The 19,413-nt window shown below is 53.2% G+C and overlaps 8 protein-coding genes across 8 annotated transcripts; 6 read left to right on the top strand and 2 right to left on the bottom strand.

The window, feature by feature from the left end:
• Positions 1–216: 216 nt before the first annotated feature.
• PHATRDRAFT_bd1431 (predicted protein) lies at positions 217–3,794 on the top strand (the record flags this gene model as incomplete). The annotated part of the gene is made up of 3 exons (XM_002176387.1): positions 217–1,538; positions 1,647–2,905; positions 3,103–3,794. The coding sequence occupies 3 exons, from the start codon at positions 217–219 to the stop codon at positions 3,792–3,794; spliced, it is 3,273 nt and encodes a 1,090-aa protein (XP_002176423.1).
• Positions 3,795–5,107: 1,313 nt separating this feature from the next.
• On the top strand, positions 5,108–5,419 carry PHATRDRAFT_bd286 (predicted protein; the record flags this gene model as incomplete). The annotated part of the gene is made up of 1 exon (XM_002176386.1): positions 5,108–5,419. A coding segment is annotated over one exon (312 nt), but the record flags the coding sequence as incomplete, so codon positions are not given.
• Positions 5,420–6,011: 592 nt separating this feature from the next.
• PHATRDRAFT_bd224 (predicted protein) lies at positions 6,012–6,509 on the top strand (the record flags this gene model as incomplete). Its single annotated transcript, XM_002176385.1, has 1 exon — positions 6,012–6,509. A coding segment is annotated over one exon (498 nt), but the record flags the coding sequence as incomplete, so codon positions are not given.
• A 1,550-nt stretch (positions 6,510–8,059) lies between these two features.
• Positions 8,060–9,188, top strand: GrpE (GrpE protein, HSP90 cofactor, chloroplast targeted; the record flags this gene model as incomplete). The annotated part of the gene is made up of 2 exons (XM_002176384.1): positions 8,060–8,668; positions 8,751–9,188. The coding sequence occupies exons 1-2, from the start codon at positions 8,129–8,131 to the stop codon at positions 9,186–9,188; spliced, it is 978 nt and encodes a 325-aa protein (XP_002176420.1). The 5' UTR covers positions 8,060–8,128.
• A 4-nt stretch (positions 9,189–9,192) lies between these two features.
• Positions 9,193–11,308, bottom strand: PHATRDRAFT_bd1724 (predicted protein). The gene is made up of 2 exons (XM_002176326.1): positions 10,256–11,308; positions 9,193–10,116 (listed from the first exon to the last, which is right to left on the bottom strand). Exons 1-2 carry the CDS (start codon positions 10,999–11,001, stop codon positions 9,762–9,764), a joined length of 1,101 nt encoding a protein of 366 aa, XP_002176362.1. The 5' UTR covers positions 11,002–11,308; the 3' UTR covers positions 9,193–9,761.
• An 892-nt stretch (positions 11,309–12,200) lies between these two features.
• On the top strand, positions 12,201–13,274 carry PHATRDRAFT_bd1425 (predicted protein; the record flags this gene model as incomplete). The annotated part of the gene is made up of 1 exon (XM_002176383.1): positions 12,201–13,274. One exon carries the CDS (start codon positions 12,201–12,203, stop codon positions 13,272–13,274), a length of 1,074 nt encoding a protein of 357 aa, XP_002176419.1.
• Positions 13,275–14,696: 1,422 nt separating this feature from the next.
• On the bottom strand, positions 14,697–15,911 carry PHATRDRAFT_bd1723 (predicted protein). The gene has a single exon (XM_002176325.1). The coding sequence runs from the start codon at positions 15,814–15,816 to the stop codon at positions 14,857–14,859; it is 960 nt and encodes a 319-aa protein (XP_002176361.1). The 5' UTR covers positions 15,817–15,911; the 3' UTR covers positions 14,697–14,856.
• Positions 15,912–16,715: 804 nt separating this feature from the next.
• PHATRDRAFT_bd1423 (predicted protein) lies at positions 16,716–18,189 on the top strand (the record flags this gene model as incomplete). Its single annotated transcript, XM_002176382.1, has 2 exons — positions 16,716–17,598; positions 17,681–18,189. 2 exons carry the CDS (start codon positions 16,716–16,718, stop codon positions 18,187–18,189), a joined length of 1,392 nt encoding a protein of 463 aa, XP_002176418.1.
• Between the last annotated feature and the right edge of the window lie 1,224 nt (positions 18,190–19,413).

Below are 19,413 nucleotides of genomic sequence, written 5' to 3'. Positions count from 1 at the left end.
GGAATGACCATGAGATCATCCGCGATACTTGTTCTGTACAACAAAAGATTCCAATCAATTAATCAACAACTGTAGAGCTGCTTACACTGCTAGTGAGTACACCAGACTCACAGTCAAGCTTACCGAGACGAGGAGCTTCATTGTTGTCAGGTTACTTGCTTGTTTCTCATCCAAAACGTTGCGACCACCGGTAGCACTCTGGCGAGCGGATCGAAAATGACGGCAGAGGCCACATTTTTTCCGTTCGATCGAGTCGTCTTAACCTTTCCAGACCAGCGTGCGGCAGACGCTGCTGCAAGTAGTACACTACCACAATTCGTTCGCGAGTCATACCGGAATGTCACGCTAGTCACCGCCTGCGATCCACTCGGAACGAGGGTTGGCAGTGGTGGAGGGACCTTGAATGCCCTGGACGTTGTCTTCTCCGCGTCTCGGGATTCCGATGCGCATACCAACCTCGTCGATGATGAAGCGTGCTCCATTTTAGTCATTCATGCTGGTGGCGAGTCTAGTCGCTGTCCGACTCAGATGATTCTGGGTAAAGCGTGGACGTCGCTACCGACGATGAGTTCCGTGGGCAGCCCAGGTGTCGCGACGTGCCGCTTGCAGACCCCCGTTCACGTTTGGTTACGGATCTGTGAACGTTTATTTCGGGGAATTCCCAACGGGTCAATTGTCGTACTCGCCGCCGATACCCTGCTACGGCTTCCCGACTCGAAATTTGCGATTGACTGGGAGGCCCATGCGGATACCGTTTTTGGGTTGGCGGTGCCGGCACCATTGGCTACCGCCAGCAATCACGGAGTCTTTGTCTTGCCACCAATGCGAACAAATGCCGTCCCTGGCGCCTCCGACCAATCTTCGGAACCCGTGATCCAGGTGGAACCCTGCCACGATGTCTTGCAAAAACCTTCGCAATCAACTTTGCAAGCTCATTGTCAATTTAAACAAAATGGCCAAGCCTGTGCTTGGATCGACACCGGTGTAATTGTCTTTCTACCGACGACCGCTACGATACTGCGTCGATTGGCCTTTGACGATGAATTGCTATCCCGATGCACCGCGAGTACCCTGCAATCCATGCAGAACCGGCATTTGGCTGACGGTGATTCGCCAGAATCGGCCCTTATCAAGGCACAAGACGCATCCTTCAGATTTGACCTGTACACAGATTTGCTACAGGCCTTGCCCATGGTGGCGTCCATGGACGATCGTTTAGATAACGGCAAAGTTACGCAAGGACCGTCGTACGCCGTACTCAGAGAATCTTTTCGCTCATGCCGACTTTCGGTAATGACAATACCCTCCGGCCGGTTCCTGCATTTGGGAACCACGCGGGAATTACTGGATTTTTACACTCATGGTTGCCACTCGAATACGGAACCATTGACTGCCAGTATGTCGCCTCCGCAGGCATTGTGTCGTGAGTTCGGCACATCTTTGGCTTTGACCAGACGGCTGGAAGCATTCACTTTGGTTGGACCCTACGGGCAGATCGATCCTTCCGCAATCATCATGCACAGCTCTATCCAAGACAGGTGCGTTGTTCAACCGCCTTATTCCCGTATTGGAGCAGGCACTGTCATCGAACACTGTCGACTCGAATCAGACTCTATCCACGTCGGCCACAATTGTATCCTCTCCAGCTTGTCGATGGAATCGGTGGGGAGCCTTCCAATGGTGATACCCGACAATACCATTGTGCAGCAAGTCCGCCGTGTCCCTCAAGACGAAGCGGATACCTGTGCCTGTACTCTGGTGGTCCTAGGAGTAGATGACAAAATTAAAAGCCTAGACGGACTGTACGGGCGACCCCTGCAAGACTTCATGTCCTGGGCAGGTCTTTCGGAAAGTGATTTGTGGGATGAAGAAGCTGACCACAAAATGGTTTGGAACGCCCGGCTTCATCCTAGTATAAAACCAGGCGACTCCTACGCAGATCTATTTTCTTGGCTACAGTTGTTCCTGGACGAAGAGCCATTTTCCGAATCTGCCATGCGTCTTTGGAAGCAGCAACACCGTTATTCGCTAGCTGAGATACGCAACAAGGCCGATGCCAAAGGAGAATTTGAATTTCGACGAGCACTCGTTGAGGAGACAATACCTCAACAGCGAGCTTGTTTCTTAGATCAAGTCCAGCAAACGCTTCATGGCAGAAAACATGATTGTCTGGACTTTCAATTTGCTGTGGATTCTTTCCAAATCGCTCGCAACTCATACGAGCTCGAAGTCGTTTTCCAAGGTCTCGACACTGTACTGCGCGACTCTTTGCGGGAGAGGCACTTTGATATTGTCGCCCGTACCGCAAATACTTTTTCGACCTTGCTCTCGAACCTGATCATCAGTAACGACACGCCCGTTGACAATGAATTACTGGGGCTACTGCTAGACTTCGAGGTGCACGTGGCGCGAGAGGACAACGTCAAGGCGACTCAAATCGTCGATGAGCTCTTGAAAAAGCGTGATGATATATTGAAACATAATAGCGTTTGTGGCGGTTATACGATGGTAATGGATCGTATTGCCCAAATCATGACCCAGGCGTGCGTCTGTCACAGGAGATATTTGGAGAACGTACTTTTGCAGCCCCGACAACCTCCCATTTTTGACCGATGGGCTACGGCGACGGCTCCGGCTCGAGTGGATCTGGCCGGAGGTTGGAGCGACACACCACCTATTTGCGTCGAAAATGGAGGTTCCGTCACGGGCATTGCCGTAGTCGTCAACGGGCAATTGCCTCTTTCGTGTCAGGCCCGTGTTGTTCGTGGGGGACAAGGGATATTGCTAATGGCGGAGAGTCGCGATACAAGCAATGTGCTACTCTCAACTGTTCAATGTGAAGCCCAAACAATTGCTGATCTTCAAAGCTACCAGGACCCGACGTCCGACTGTGCGCTTCTCAAGTGTGCGTTGGTATGCATGGGCTTCCTTTCTCTGCCGACCTCGCTTCGGACAACGACCGCGATTTGCAGCCCCTGATCAATATATTCTGTCGGAGTGAAAGCAATGTACGGCTGGAAATAGTGGCAATGTCGCTGCTACCACATGGTTCGGGAATGGGAACCAGCTCTATTCTCGGTGGATGCATACTATCCGCAATAGGTCATGTTGTCGGTATCCGTTTCGAAACAACTACACTCGTTGATGCCGTGCTTGTTTTGGAGCAGCGTCTGACTACCGGTGGCGGCTTTCAAGACCAGGTAAACGGCCTCTTTGGTGGCGCCAAGCAAGTGACATGCCCACCTGCAATTCCGCTCGCTCTTTCCGTTCAGCCTATCCCGCTGTCGGACGCCATGCGCGTAAAGTTGAATCAACGTCTGATTCTCGTCTTTACCGGAAAAACTCGACTGGCCAAGAACATTTTACAAACGGTCTTGCGACGATGGGCTCTGCGAACCCCAGAAATTTACAGCAATTCCCAAGCGTTGGTTGAGACGTCCAACCAGGCCCGTGAGGCCTTGCAGTCGGAAGACGAAGTCGCACTTGGTCGTTGCCTTTCTGAATACTGGGAGCAAAAGAAAATCATGGCTGGTCCGGATAGCGGTGTGGAGCCTTTGGTTGTGGACGAGATATTGCGTATCTTACGATCCAAACACGCGATCGATGGCGGGTCCTTGTGTGGTGCGGGAGGAGGAGGATTTTTGATTCTTCTAGCTGCGCATGGTTGGGACAAGCACGGTTTGGAAGCACTTTTACAGGATGCGGACCAGCCCGGCGTGACATTCAATGATCTGCAATGGTATGATTGCCATATTTGCGAGAACGGCATTCAAACAACAGTATCCGATTCGTAGAAGGGAACAAAGGCGCCGGAAGGTAGCGTGTACACACCTAAAGAACCTATTTTTGGCCTATAGAGAGGTAGGTAGGTAGGTAGGTAGTTCTACCGTATCATTTGTCTCGACAACCTAGCCCTACGCTAGTCCCATTCGTGAGGTTTGGGAGGTCCCGTAGGAACCCGTTCCCGCGAAAGCAGACTTTCCCTCCGTGTCTGTCTTTCTCCCGTCTCTGAGTCTCGACAGCAGCCAACAGTTTTTCGATTCGAAACTCCAAAGATCCCCTCTTCATCTTTTGGCTTCACAGCGAACAATCCAGCCCATTCATTATTGTGCATGCATATCAAGAAGGACAACGTAACAAGACAAAACGGACGCACAGTATGAAAGTTAAATCAAAGAAATCGTTATCGGCCAAGACGGCAGCAGCGGAAAAGGCGGCAGCGGAAGCCAAGAAAGCTGCCGAGCTGGCCATCAAGCTGGCGCAAGAAGTCAAGGAGTTGACGACGGCAGAGACTCAGGTCGCCGAAACGAGCAGCAGTTCGACGACATCGTCGAGCTCGTCCGAGTCCGAGGACAACGACGATAAGATGCAGGTTGAAACGAAGAAGGGGGACATCAAGAAGCAAGCGAAAGGCGGCGACTCCAGCGATAGTGACAGTGGCAGCGACTCGGAGGAAGAAGACGCCAAACCCACTGCCAAGAAGACTGCTGTGGCTAAAAAGGAAGACTCTTCGTCTTCGGAAAGCGAGTCATCGGACGAAGAAGAAGAAGTTTCCAAACCGGAAGTCAAGAAGGAGGCTGCCAAGAAAGAGGTAGCTAAAAAGGACGAATCGGAGAGTAGTGATTCTTCGGACTCGGAGAGCGAATCGGACGACGAAAAGAAGTCAGCACCCGCTCCCGCCGTGAAGAATTCCAAGAAGGAAGAATCGGGCAGTGCATCTTCTTCGGACAGCGAATCATCCTCAGATAGCGACTCAGAAGAAGAAGAAGAGAAAAAGGAAGAAGCCCCGGTATCGAAAAAGCGCAAGGAACCGGTCACGGCCATAGAGCCACCGCTAAAGCGTGCCGCCGTCGCGTCCTCCTCTACGGGAGACGACTCGAGCGGCACCACGGTTTACGTGCGTGGTCTTCCGTGGCGCGCCGCCGAAGACGAAATCCGGGATCACTTTGCCGCCTGCGGTGAAGTCACCACCCTGGAATTGCCCCTCATGGATGATGGTCGGTCTTCGGGTACGGCAGTTATTACCTTTGGCACAGCGGAAGCTGCTGCCGCTGCGATCGAAATGAACGGTGGCGATTTCCAGGGACGTTGGTTGTCAATTAAGTTCTCGTCGCCAAAACCTATCTTGTCGCCACGTCAACCTTCGCAAAAGGAAGAAGGATGTGTCACGGTCTTTATCGGCAACTTGGCCTGGGATGTGGACGAAGATACCATTAAACAGTCCTTTGCCGACTGCGGCGAGATTAGCCAGGTGCGGTTCGCTACGGACCGGGAGACTGGAGATTTCAAAGGTTTTGGACACATTGAGTTCGTTGCGACCGAATCGACCGACAAGGCCATCGAAATGGCCGGTACGGAAATTCTCGGACGCCCGGTTCGCGTTGATTTTGCCAACGACAAGCGGAACAGCGCACCAGGCCGCGAGAGTTTTGGTGGTGGTGGTGGTGGTGGTCGCGGCCGTGGTCGTGGCGGAGATCGCGGAAGCTTTGGCGGCGGAGGTCGTGGACGAGGAGGCTTTGGCGGTGGCGGTCGTGGTCGAGGCGGTTTCGGCGGTGGCCGTGAAGGGCGCGGGGGTCGGGGTCGAGGCGGGCGGAAGCGGACCGGGAGTCAAGAAGAACGGTGCCATTGCAGAATTCAAAGGCAGCAAGATCACGTTTGACTAGAACAATCAAAAAAGGCTTCTATGCAATAGCGGAAATACTATCTATATAACTAGAATTGCGCAAAAGTAGTCTGTCTGTGTTGCTCATACCGGTATATCCAATGAGATACTATCGGGAATATACCTACGTTACGATACCGCTCCCTGTCCGCCACGACAGGCATTGTTTTGACAAGGGTACCTTGTGGATCCAGGGTTTCCGTTAGGGTCAAACGATGCCAAACCTGTAACTCCGAGTTCGGACCTTCCGACGCGAGCGATTCTCTGTCATCGCACGGTCCGCAATTTCCAGAAACCGTCGAGCGTTTGATGCCACTTCATCGGTCAATGTATAATAATACTTCACATCATGGCGAATCGAACCGACCCTCTCATTAGCAGCGTATCGGGGAGTGATCCCCAGAACTTGTTGGAATACATTACGCGGCAAAAGATCTACGATTCGCGGTTTTGGAAAGAGGAATGTTTCGGCTTGACCGTGGCGGACGTGTTGGAAAAATCGACGTCGCTGCAGTGCATCGGCGCTCTCCCCGCCCACTTTCTGGCGTTGTGTCTCAAGCTACTGCAGCTGCATCCCGAAACAGAGCTCGTGACCGAAACCTTTGTTGACCAGGAGGATTTCAAATACACGCGGGTCCTCGGCTGTTTGTACCTGCGCTTGACGGGCCGTCCCACGGAAATCTACGAAAGACTCGAGCCACTGTATCGTGACCGACGGAAATTACGGGTATGGACACCACCGTGCTGGGGTTTGAAGCACGTGGACGATTTTATTCACGAATGTTTGACCGAACCGCGGATACTGAACCTGTCCTTGCCGCGATTGCCGTCCCGACGGTCTTTGCAAGAAGCTGGTTATCTGGAGGAAGGGCCCCGACCAACAGCGCTGAAAGATGTCCTCATGGAATACGGCGGTCCGATTGCGTATTTGAAACACAAGGCACTGGTAGAGAATAATCCGCTCGCCATGGAACTCTGGGAACGGAGACGAGCCAAAGGGGGACAAGGGGAAATGGCACAGCCCAAACAGGAATTACCGCATTCGGAAGAGAACGAGGCTGGTACCGTCCGGGAAGGGAGCAAGGAGAAGCGACCAAAAAAGAAGCCACGAAACTACGACAATCTGTTCAAAAAAAGCAGCGGCACCAATGCAAGTGTATCATCCGCAGCACCTTTCGCTGCATCGGGTCCAGTTGGTGAGGGATCGGACGAGTATTGGAACGAACAAAGAGCCAAGCTTGGTCTCAAGCCATTAAAGGAATAATTAGACTATCTTACAGTAAGAGGATTTCATTGTTCTACTCGACCTCCTTTTTCTTCTTTTTCCGCAAAGAATCTTTCTTCGCCTTCCTTGTCGACGACCCCTCGGCCGCAATGACGGGAAAGTCGGCACCGCCCGCAACGTGTCCAAATATACACTTCATATCATCCGCCGTCTTGGTTTGAAACTTGGCTTGCCGTACTTTGTGGTGAGTCGTTTTGTTGGTGGGCAAGGTGGGAACTTTCGTTTTCCGGCGTTTCTTTTGGGTGTCCGTCTGGGACGCTGGAGTGCTACCGGCGTGTGCGGATTTCAAAGTCGCCAAAATCGTGGAAAAGTGTTCGTGGTGTGAACTGCCCTGGAAGATGCCTCCAGGAACCGACGAGGCTCCCAGGCCCAATCCATTTGCTCGTTTCTGGATCCGCAATCCTTCCGTCGTCACGGTTGCTCCGTCGCTTCGTTGCCGTTTCCCCACGGCTTGACCATCCTTCCAACCCATCTTCTGCAGGAGCTTGGAACCCACATTGTTCTGCTTCCACGACAAGTTCCGTGAGTCCTCCACCAGTACCGGAGCGGGAGTGTCACCGCGACTGCTACTACTGTTACTATTGCTACCACTACGCGGCATGTTCAATGGATGACGACGGTATGTGGTCTGTGGAGGAAGGGAAACGTCCGTACCCTCTGTCGACTGTCGGGTTGTCTCGAACGAAAGGTGGATGTTGTCGCTTGACGAACGTTTCCTACCCGGGTCTGACGAATGGTGATGCCGGAGACTGAAAGAGTCCTTCCATTCATCCGCAGGAGCACGCGCACCCAACATGAACAGTAAAGGAACGCAATAGCCTAGAGTAGCACACACACCCAGCAGTATCCATCTAGAAATATCACCATTAAACGGGAATGGATTCTGGTCGGGACCGCAATCACAGTCAACCTTGGGTATTCTGTCTGTCCTTCTTATCATCCACGTGGAACAGACGTGACCCCAACGATCGGATCGGCGTTCCCCGACCCGTCCGTCGTGTCGTGTCGTTGTCGAGAAACAACACCAACGAGGATGATGCCGGTTGGGGATTCGTGCTTCGAAAACGATCTCTGCTCTCTCTCTCTCCACACACACACACACATAACTAACTAACTCACTCACAGTCAACCATACTTCTCACAGTCAATCGTTTGCCACTTACCGCTAAATCGGGTACAGCATGAAGATTCTGTCGAGTGCGCTCGCCCTGCTACTCGCCACGTTGGCGGCGGAGGCCTTTACCGTACAACAACCACGGACGACCAAAGGAGTGTCCCGTGACACCGGGATGTGTCGGGACACGCCGGAACGAATTCCCCGGCGCGGTGTTTTTCTGTGGCAGAGTGCCAACGACGACACCTCCGGAGACGAAGTGTCCAACGTTGCGAATGATGGGTCTACCGAGGCGGCAGACGTATCGATGCATACGGGAGAAAGAGAATTGGAAGCCGACGCTGCCAACCAAGCGGAAGACGAAGTCCGAGAGCTAACCGCAGATGACGCAGCGGCTGTGAACGAACAACAGGAGGATATAGAGGAGGATCCGCCACAGGAGGATCCCGAACTCGTAGCCCTCAAGGAAGAAATTGCCATTCTGGAACAAAAACTTAAGGAAAAGCGACGACAGTCGGCAGCCATGGGCGACAGTGCCGACGAAATGTCCAAGGCTGGCTACGCACGCAAGGTCGCCGAAATGGAAAACATGCGACGCAAACGAACCGTAAGTAACCAAAGGTTGGTCGAACGCATGGTACGGGTACATCGTCCGCCTCTCTCACACCGACGGATCGCAATTATCACAGATGATGCAAAGTTCCAATAAAAGTACCGCGACGGCGTCGATTCTGGCCGATTTTTTACCGGTATTGGACAAATTGATTGAATTGCGAGAGGCTTACGGCGAAGATGAGTTCGGCCGGCAGTACAATGCTCTACCCGGGGCCATGAAAACGGCCCTGGTCGGCTTGGGAGTCAAGGAATACGCCGTGTCGGTCGGAGAGAAAGTCGATGCTTCACGTATTATTGTCGTCGAAGCGGAGCACTCGGACGAGTATCCAGTCGATACCGTCATTCGGCCGGTCGCCGATGGTCTGGAACTTGAGGGCAATCCCATCCGTATGGCTTCGTGCGTGGCCAGTTTGGGACCGGTGCCGGCGGATTTACCGCCAGAGGAGGCACCGGTGCAAGACGACATGGTGCCAAACGACAACGCATCGCCGGAAGACGAACAAAAACAATAAATTTGTTCCGTGGTCTTTTCGCTAGAGTAGTACACACGTTAGTTCCTAGAAGACTTTTTCTTGTACTTTGCATCTAGTTTGTTTGTCAACGGCGATTCCTAGGTGCAGCATTAGTGTGTTTAACCTTGCGGATCGTGGTCATGGGATACGAATCGGTGAAAAAAGTGGGGTTGACGGAGTAGGTAGTTTGTTTCGAATGGCGACCAGGAATAATGGAATCATTCCGTCGTGCGTGCGTGCAAGAAAGAGTGCGGCGGTAGCCTAGCGGGGGTATCCGGGCACTGCTTCGCGATCAGTCCCGGTGGAACGCTCGTCCGGTTCCGTTTTTCATTGCGAGGAAAGAGCGCGGCGACGAAAGCGTGTGGCAATAGGATGGGCGTAGTAGAAGATATCGGAAACAATCCAGTCTAGGGCAGGAAGCGATCGTGCAGGAATGAGTGGGAGTGAGTGTAGTTGTGCGTACGTGCGAGAGATAGTCGAGTGATCCGAGCGGTACGTCTGCGTCCGCATCCGTGTGTCAATCGGGAGATTTGGCGTCCACGGGAGCAAACTCTAGAGTCGACGTTTGCCGGGTCAGTCGTCGTTGAGCGAAAAGGCGGCGCGGGGAGTGTGGTTACGTTGGGGCGACCGAGGAAGGATGGATCCGTCGTCGGCAGTGGTCGCGGAATACACCGAAGTTTCGTCGTCGGTTGGCGATGGGATGGCGGACAAGTCGGGCGATGTGACGGGCGTGACGAGTGTGTTGGCAGTCGAGTGGTTGTGATTCCGTTCGTGAAGATGACTGGTAGATTCGGTGGTGACCTGGGCGAGTATCTGACGGAGGCGCGCATTTTCGGCCTGTAGATCGGCCACGACCTTTTCCGTCGTGACAACGAAACACTTTTTGCGATCGCGTGTCATTTTGGCGTGCCGGCGGTTGCGTTCGCGTCTGTTGGAAAGCAGGACCAGAGTGTGAGTAAAAGGACGAGCCGAGGTTTCGAATAGAGCCAAAGCGCTCCGGTGTGATCGGTATTGGTGTAGATTGGTGTACGGCACGGTGTGGTACGGTACAGCAGTATATCACGTACCGTAAGGATTCCAATTGGTAGGGGGTAAGTTGCGTTTGCGAGCCGTATTGGTCCGTCTGCACCCCGGTTTTCCAGTTGATTTGGGTCTTGCCCGTGGTGCGCTCGGTGGAAAGGCTTTCCGTAGTCAGTGACGGTGGTGTCTCGTCAAGGTCTAGTTGCGTGTGAGTCTCGGCACCGTCCTCCGCTACGAAGCGTTTCCGCTTGCTCCCCGCCAACCAGACGAACGTCGTTTCGTCGGACTCTGTATCTACTGCGGAAGCAGTTGTTGCCGTAGTAGCAGTAGCAGTAGTACTAGTAGCAGCACTAGCAACATCCGTTACCGTAGTACTCGTTGGTTTATTGGTTTCCATCAGTAGTTGTCGCGTCCGTTGGTGTCGGTCTCGTCCTCCGAGTCCCCACAGAATCGCTGCGAGGCTGCAGTCTTCCATCCGTTGCCGAAGATCGTGGCGTTCACCTCGCAATGTCTGCACTTGTGCTTGTAACCGTTCGAGTTGGATCTTTTTGCGGAGACGAGTGCGTCGCGCGTGTTCGCGATTGCGTTCGCGACTACGAGCGAGACGTGTGTCGTTGTTGTGGTGGTGTCGTGGTAGTGGTGGAAGCTGCGTACCCAACGTTGCGGCTGGCCAAGGACGGGACGTCTCGTCGTCGTCGTTGGTGGTGCGGTGGTGGTGTGGAAGCGTGGCGTCTGCCGTAGGAGACAATGGAGGCAAGGCCAAGGCGAGTGCAACGGGAGGATCGGTCGACATCGGAGACGACAGACGTAATACAATGGCCTGGTCGAGTCGGTGCGACGCCAAGAGTGAGTAAATGAATGAATGTAGGAGTAAACGAAGTGAAACCGAGTAAAAGATGGCGTACAGAAAGGAAGGAAGGAATACACGAGAGTCTTCAAGTCGTTCGAACGTGTTCCCTGTGGTGAAAACCCACCACTCCCCTGCAAAATGACGGGAAAAGTGGAATCGATTCGACGTTGGTTGCGCTACACACACACACAGTCACCGTAGTGAGAACACCAAAAAAACGAAACGGAACGATGGACGTTGACACGCTTTGGTCCTACTACGACTATAAGTACTACTACCCGTCGACGCCGTCAACGCCGTACCGCGAGAAACACCTTAGGTAAAATTCCGTTCGGAACCCGTGTCGGGAGAGGGACCCAAATCTGCTGGGAACCGAAGAAGCATTGGCGCGACACCAACGTCATCGTACGTACTCGTACGGCAGTTCCCGTACAGCACGGTACAGCTGTGTAACCAATCCATGCCAGGCAGGAGGGGACCTCCCCGCCAGATGGCCGAGAAAAAGTCGATGCGCCAAGGGCGTGTGGCGTCGACGTGGCAGCACATACTTCCTAAGTAAAATCAGGAATGGTGGAGTTCGCGCCATATATTTGAAATAGTTGGTTATCCATGGTTGCCGTTCAGGTCGTTTCCGGAACAAGTGCCATAGGGCCCGGCCCATGCGCAATAAGGTCAACCCCCTACAAGATACTAAAATCACCAAACGCGAACTCCCGGTCCGTCCGTCCGGAATACTTACGGCTACCGCAGCCGTCCATCGGAAAAACATCGATTATATTAATCCGACTGGTTTCTGTTACAGTACCCGGTAATCACGTCTCTCGGCCAGCATGGGTTGTTGCTCCTTGGGTTTCCTGCCCAACTCCGCCACAATCACGCACTCGCGCCCAGATACGTCAACCCCCCCCCCTGTCTTCGTCTACGCCAACAGAGTTCGCCCAACCCTGACATATAACCCCAACCGCAACCCCGGTTCGGAACCCGTACAAACGTTCCGTCTCGACAGTCACCGCGAACACCGTCGTCCCCATCAATTCATCCCCACCCTTTTTCCTTCCTTCAACTCCCACAGTTGTGCCATTCATTACTCTCCTCGTCATACGACACAACACAAACCAAAAGCAAGTAGACTAGCTAGTAGTATGCAGGCCGAGACGTCTACGGTATCACTCACGCCCCACACGGCGCCTAGTCACCAAGCCCTCACCTTGGTGGGACGCAGTTGGGCGGGAGACGGCACTTCCTGCTTCGTCCCCGAACTCCACTGCCTCTGGGATTGTGGTGCCGTCGTCACGCCCCGGACGCCCCACGCCATTTTCATTACCCACACACACGCGGATCACGTACAAATGCTTCCTTACCTACTCCACCGGGCCACCGTCACGGATCAACCGATCCCTCTCTACCTGCCCGCGGCTTTTGTGTCCCGGCTACGCGACTACCTACACGCACACCAGCACTTGGTCCAAAGCGGTGGTGACGACGACGACGATAATGATACCGATTATACCGATACAGACACCAAAATGTCGTACTCCCGACCCTTGTACGAACGGTGTACTCTCGTGCCTGTACAGCCCGGGGACGAACTGACCGTGCGGATTCCGGCACGACGTGACCCACTGCTCGTGCGTGTCGTGGCCTGCCACCACCGGATAGACTGTGTAGGGTACAGTTGTTGGGAGCAGCAAACTACGCTGCGACCAGAATACCGTGGACAAGATGTTGCGGCACTCCGGAAACAGATGGCTGCGGATGCTTTGTTCCGAACGACCCGGCGGCCTCTGTTTTGTTTTCTCGGCGATACCACGCACCGGGTATGGACGCAACACGCCGAATTGCTCCAACAGCACCACGTCATTGTGGTGGAATGTACCTTCCTCGACAATGCGACGGTGAACAAGGCCGTGGCGACCCGGCATATGCACTGGAAGGAGTTGCAACCGATTGTAAACGCTCATCCCAACGTTTGGTTCGTCCTTCTACACGGCAGTCTCCGGTACTCCAGTCTGCAGCGCTTGCGCTTTTTTCAACCACCCGACGTGTGCCCGCACCGTAACGTCCACGTACTGGTGCGGCCGGAAGACGTGGCCCGGGAATGGCAACGGGAACGAGACAAGAATGCCAACAAAACGAATGTTCGGTCGGAGGAAGCGGAAGAGCTGGCACCACCGACGTGTCAGTGCGTACGCTGTCAACCGTCTACTGGAGTTTAGCCCGAGAAGAATGTGACGATACTGCTGTAGAGTGAACATAATTCGATTACGGCATGCCGCCTACCAACACTTACTGGACTACCTAGACTCGCCCCGATAGGGTACGATCCATCAGGCACACGCTTTGGTTGGGTCGTTTTGATCAAGGAGAACCTTCCCACTCAGATTCTCTCTGTGTTTTATTATGCGTCCTATCGTTTCTGACTTTTCCGTTTTTTTTGGGAATGTCCACAGTCAAAAGGGTGGTTACTCTTTGCTCTTATGCTATAGTATGTTTCACATTTCACCCACAAACGGAAAAAGTGCTTTCAAAGCTAGTCCTCGCTGCCTCGAAAGTTGTCTCGAACCAACATTGACACCAACAGCGACCCCTGGCTAACCTTATTTCTAACGAGGAGGTTCATTCGGAACCTGAGAGGGCACGTCCGAAGACCCGGGCACCGATGTATCGGTGGGAGTTGGGCTTGGGAGTACAGACGGCGCATTCGAAGGCGTAGATAAGAATGAGGGTACTTGGCTGGGAGTCCCAAATCCCTCCGACGGCGCCGACGACGGGGCCTCCGACTTTTTACTACTTTTCGTCGACGAGGAGGATTTCGATTTCTTGCTTTTTCCCATCTTTTGCTTATTCTTCTCGCTTTTCGAGCTCTTCATCATCATTCTGTTTGCCGGCAACCGACGCTCCGAAGAGCGGTGAAGAAAGTTGACGGGTTCGATCTGTAGCTCGTGTAAACCGTCTCCGGCAACCAGCAAGGAGTCCATTCCAGTGGACGCCGCAAGGACTCCAAACAAAGCAAAATGAGAAAAAAGCATTATACGGACTGGGAAATAGCAATGTGCAAAGGTCGTGAGAGTGTTACGAAACAATCTTTATTCGTACGGCGCAATAGGCTTCTCCTGTACAACGTTACAATGAGGCGAAATTGGTCTGTTCGATTTTTTGCACATTTATGAACGGATTGCTTGGTCGTAGTGGACGAGTGATTGTGCGGCTTGTTTGATAGCCGTTGGTCAATCTTTCCAGCGATGCTTACTGTCAATGGATTATGCTCTTGATGTCTGACATGTAATTGGCATCATTTCGTTGCTAAGATACAATCGCAGAACGGATTTTGTATCTTGTCAATAGTGGGAAGGATAATCTACCCGTTATATAGAGAATCTCCAAAAGACACGAAACCAAATGATCACATTTCAATTATTGCCTCTTGCGATAGCTAAATAACTCATATATCTGTCGTCTCTCCAAATGCCTCAAGATCTTGATGTGTGCTTGTCTGAGAATTTCATGGACGCAATGCCGTACCCTACTTTGAGTAGACAAAATGCCTACCCGACACCTTAGATGTTGTGAGTCTAGTCAAAACCAGCTACTATCCAGAGGTGTGACCATCTCACTCCGCCAACTCGACTATCAAAGTTTGCCAGAAAGTCAAACTAAAGTATTATCGCCTACCTTTAAAGCGAAGCCCACATCTCCTCTATGACAAGCGAGCGATCGAGCATTTTGTAGGTAACTAGACCAGCAGCAATGTCCCAACCGTTTACACGGATACCACGGACCAAACGTTAGTTTGTGGTATCATCCCACCGTCTGGGCACTGGTGGATACCAACAGTGGCTGGCGCTTGTCGGCGCCATTCGCGGCCACAGTACTGTTAAGCTGCTGCTGCTCTAGTTGAATCAAGTAGTGCGAGACGTTGACTCCTTGGGGATCGGGAGAAACGGGGTGCACCGTCACGTCGGTCGTGTTCCCAACCAGGGCGCGAATGGCCGTAGCCAACGAGCGGTGTGTTTCGGTGGTCGTCGGGACGTCGGACGCGTCACGGGGAAGGACACGTAGCTGACCAAAGGCGGCGTTGGCGTGTACGGTTCGGTACGGAGGGGCACTTTCCAGTAGTACGCGCGGTGTCGAGGTGAAATCCAAAGCGTGTTTGAGCAGAACGGGAGTAGAGCTCCGGTGGATGCGACGTTCGTCGTTGTCGTCACTGTGGTCTGACGGTTGAGTATGATCGGGTTTCGTTGATTCGGTCGACACGAGCGTGGGTGACGACGTGTCGGCGTTTTGGTAGCAACCACGCGACTGCCGGAGATAGTCGACGAGCGCTCGGGACAAATCCATCAGTGTCGGTCTCGGTGGGACCGGCTTGGACCCGGTCGATGCGTTGTCGCTCCTACTGCTGTTCGAGCTGTTGCTGCCGTCAAAGCGACGTGATGGACACCAGAGTGTTGCGGACGCATCAATGGCGGGATGGATCGATGATTCTACGGCGACGTCGGACTGTTGTCGCTGCCGGCGTTGTCGCATCCGTCGTTGGGCGCCGGCTAGAGCGCTACGATACGCTGACTCCCCATTGTCGCTTTCGACGCAGTGAAGCGGACGTTTTCTCGACAAGTCAAGGAACATCGGTGGCTGCTGCTCTGCTTGATGCGACGGCGGAGCCCACCGGAACGTATCGTCGTTGTCGTCGACACTGGACGCATCGTCGTCGCCGTCGCTGTCCGCATCGTACTCGTATTCTGGAATCCACACTGGTTGCATGCTACGCTATTCGTTCGTGGGAGAGAGCGGTAGTGCGTGTTAGTGGTAGAAGAGTGGGAGGGAGGGAGTGTTGGGAATACACTCGTGTATTTTTGTGTCTGCAAACATGGAACAATAACCAACCACACGACAAATTCTATTTCGATACCCAACACGATGCGGCCGACGCGTTCGTTCGCAACGATTCGGGGACTGCGTCAGGTCTTTTTGGGAAGTCCACCGCATCGTTTCCATTTCTGCTTTCGGTTCCACTTATATTAATTGATTGCGAGATCCAAACACATACTTATTGTGCCGTCTGCACCAAGCGAAGCCTTTCGGTTTCTTACTTATTCATCTTCCTCGGGGAATAAGAGTCGTACTTGACGAGCAAAAGGCCTTCGGTCGGGACCGGCTGGCCACACTAACAGTAAATCCGTACGAGTGCGCCGTGCACTGACGCATGCGGGCCGAACGGGTTTCGAGAACTTAGGCGACGAGTTGAATATACTGACGTACGGATTGTCGCATTCCAATAATCGAGAATTTCAAGACGGGAAAAAGACCGACTTGGGGCGTGTCGAAGTGTAGGAGAATTTACATTAGGGTTATCCAGCGACCTTGGACTGTATTTTAGAGTTAAGAGTCAATTCACAGTCCACAGGGGGAACCCTGCCAAATTCCATCCAACCCCCCTCTTCCACAAACTCGTGGCCCCGCGATTCCCACGTGGATCTAACTAACTGTATCGTCGGCGACCCCTCCCCATCACGATGAGACTCGAGTTGACGGCGGCAGCGGCACTGCTCCCGAGCTAATCATCTTTGTTCCCTACCTACCTACCTACCTACCTACTATTTACAACCATGTCGACTGCACCAAGAGGACGAATACGGAGACGAATAGCTACATGCTTGTTAATGTATCTGGGCGACTCGGGACAGTGTCAAGGATGGAGTCCCTCCCGTAATCTTCCAGCGAGAACTAGACGAATCGCTCGTCGGCCCTGGTGCTTTTCCGCACGGAACCCACCACTACCGCTAGGAAATCTCGCGTCTTCTCGACGTGATGTTGGAAATGAACAATTCTATAACGGCGACGACGACAACACCGACTTCTACAACGAGAGGGCGTCCCGCAAGAGTCGATTAGACGACTCCAGTCCTTACTGGAGCAACGACGCCGACAACGAATTCCACGACAAAGCCCAATCCTCCAGTGGCGGCTTTTACAACGTCCACTTTGACAACCGCAATGGCGACGCTGCCGCTGCACCCGAACCCTTGGCGTGGGAACGTTGCGCGACGGACGCGGGTGTCGTCCAAGTGCTCTTGCCCCCCGCGTCGGTTGCGCTCCCCACCGCCGTCCTACACTTTGTCGGCGGGACTCTATTCGGCAGTGCACCCTCCGTCTGGTACCAGCAATTACTCCGGGATCTCGTCCAACACACCAACGTGGCGGTCCTGGCCACCAGTATTCCCGTCACGATACGGCAGTCGCCGTTGCAGCACGTGGCTCTCGCCCGGACCGTGCAACGCCAGTTCCGAACCGCGTGGCGGGACGTGCTGCTGGACGAGTACGGCGAAGACGTACGCCACGTGCCCGTGTGTGGCGTGGGGCACTCGTTGGGGGCCCGACTGCTCGTGGTGTTAGCCACGTTGCCGCCGGATACGCGACCCACCAAAGCCTGGCGACCGCCGCCTTACCAATCCTACATTCTGATTAGCTTTACCAATTACGGCGCGGCAGCGGGTATTCCTGGAATCTATCAACTCGGCAAGGCGAGTCGAAAAGTGGCGCGCAGTGAAGCGGATAACACTGATGATCACGACTACCAACGCGGCACAAATGCGGAACGAGGCCGAACGGCGGCCGCGATCGAGAGACGAATGGTACGACGAGGACGAGGACGAAGATTGGGGGGAATTGGTGGAAGAGCTCCAATCCGCGCTGCGGGATCAAGCGGCCAAAGTGCAATCCGCATTGACACCCAAATCCACCGATCTTGAATTCTTCCCGACACCGGAACAGCTATGGAAAGCCCTACAGGAAGACCATCGCTACACAATCCCACAAACGTTAGTGGTACAATTTGACGATGATGACATTGACCAGAGTTCCAAACTGGCGTTGGCGATACACAGTCCGGAACGAGCGAGCTTGGTCAGGTTTGCCCGTCTCCGTGGGACACACTTAACCCCCGTGTCGGTTCGGGATGATAGTCAACCGGACGGTTACGGCAGCAGGGCTTGGTGGAAACAGCTCAATTCGAGCGCCTCCCGCATCCTAGGCAAACTCTTGGCGTCACGGCGACAAAGACGACCCAACGGAGAAGCCCTGCGTGAGTTACGACAAAGTATGGCACGGTATATTACCGAAATTGTAACCAAATAAGGTTCCCGCCCTCAGTACACAAGCACTGCCTTTCTTTGGTTAGTAATGTTACTGATGTAAAAACCTATGTAAATACTGTACAGGCGAGTACATGCCGTCTAATGTAAAACGAATGCGACGACAGTCTGGTCGTGCGGAAAGAAAAGGTTGTGGCGGGACTCATCCAAGGATACTTCCCTGGAAACCCGCATTTTCCGAATTCACAGTCAAACCAGTTTCCCTCGCGCGAGGTTTGCTTGCAAGGTACACGATCCGCGCCATCGATGTTATATCTTTTGCGACCGGTTTCGAAAAAGTGTCAAAATACCCGGATGGTGTCAGAGTGACGCACTTCCCGCCAAATTGACTTCCTAATTTTGTTAGCTAAAGATTTGGAGCCCCGAACACGATCCCGGAAATACCTTCGTTGAGACGTGGTACATATTCCACACGATCCGCAGCATTGCTCTTGGCGTAGATACCTACGGATATATTACTACTAGAGCTCGAACCAAAGTTCCCTCCAACCATACATTCGCTCATTTTCTGCCATTCCTCGAAACTCTCAACGCATCCGCGCCCGCCTTGCTGCCGCGATCAATTCGGAACACGCGCACAAGCACAGTACCGTCTCCAACTCGAATGGAATCCAGAATCTAGATTGTTCCAAAACGTTGTAGTTTCAAATATGTAAGTAGAATTTCAGTAATCAATGGCGGTGCTTCGCCGGTGGATTGTCGGCTCGTACCGCATGATTCCCGGGTGTTCGTGCCCGCAATCCGAGCCTTACATTGACCATGGCGGTGCACCATCCAATAGGGAAAACCCAGATCGACGGCAAAACACCTGAACCTTACAATGCAAGTGCTTGGATGCATTTCGCAGCAAAAAAATAGTGTCAAACGTCGTTAAATTCAATTTGTTGCGAAACCGTGGGAGAATCCGTGGCATTTCATTCCCACTCAGACCGGTCCAAGAACTTTCATCGTTTGTGTCCAGGACTTCGCCTTTTCCTCGTTTCTTCGACACATGTCGGGCTTTTCATACATCAAGCATGTATGGAACGACTTTGATAGCTCTCGTACCCTCATAGTGTCAGATGACGGCATGCCAATGCACCATCATGTTGTGCTGCAGTTGTCATTCGGATACATGCATCGGTACGCTTCGGAAAACATCTTGTCTAAGGGATCGTCGTAGAACATGTACTGGGAACGGAATCAAGGTAGACGGAATTCTATCAGT

The sequence above is a fragment of the Phaeodactylum tricornutum genome, genomic scaffold, assembly GCF_000150955.2.
Source record: "Phaeodactylum tricornutum CCAP 1055/1 PHATR_bd_32x35 genomic scaffold, whole genome shotgun sequence".
Lineage (NCBI taxonomy): Eukaryota > Bacillariophyta > Bacillariophyceae > Surirellales > Neidiaceae > Phaeodactylum > Phaeodactylum tricornutum.
Note: the sequence above shows the minus strand (reverse complement) of the source record. Positions and strands in the feature narration are given on the sequence as shown.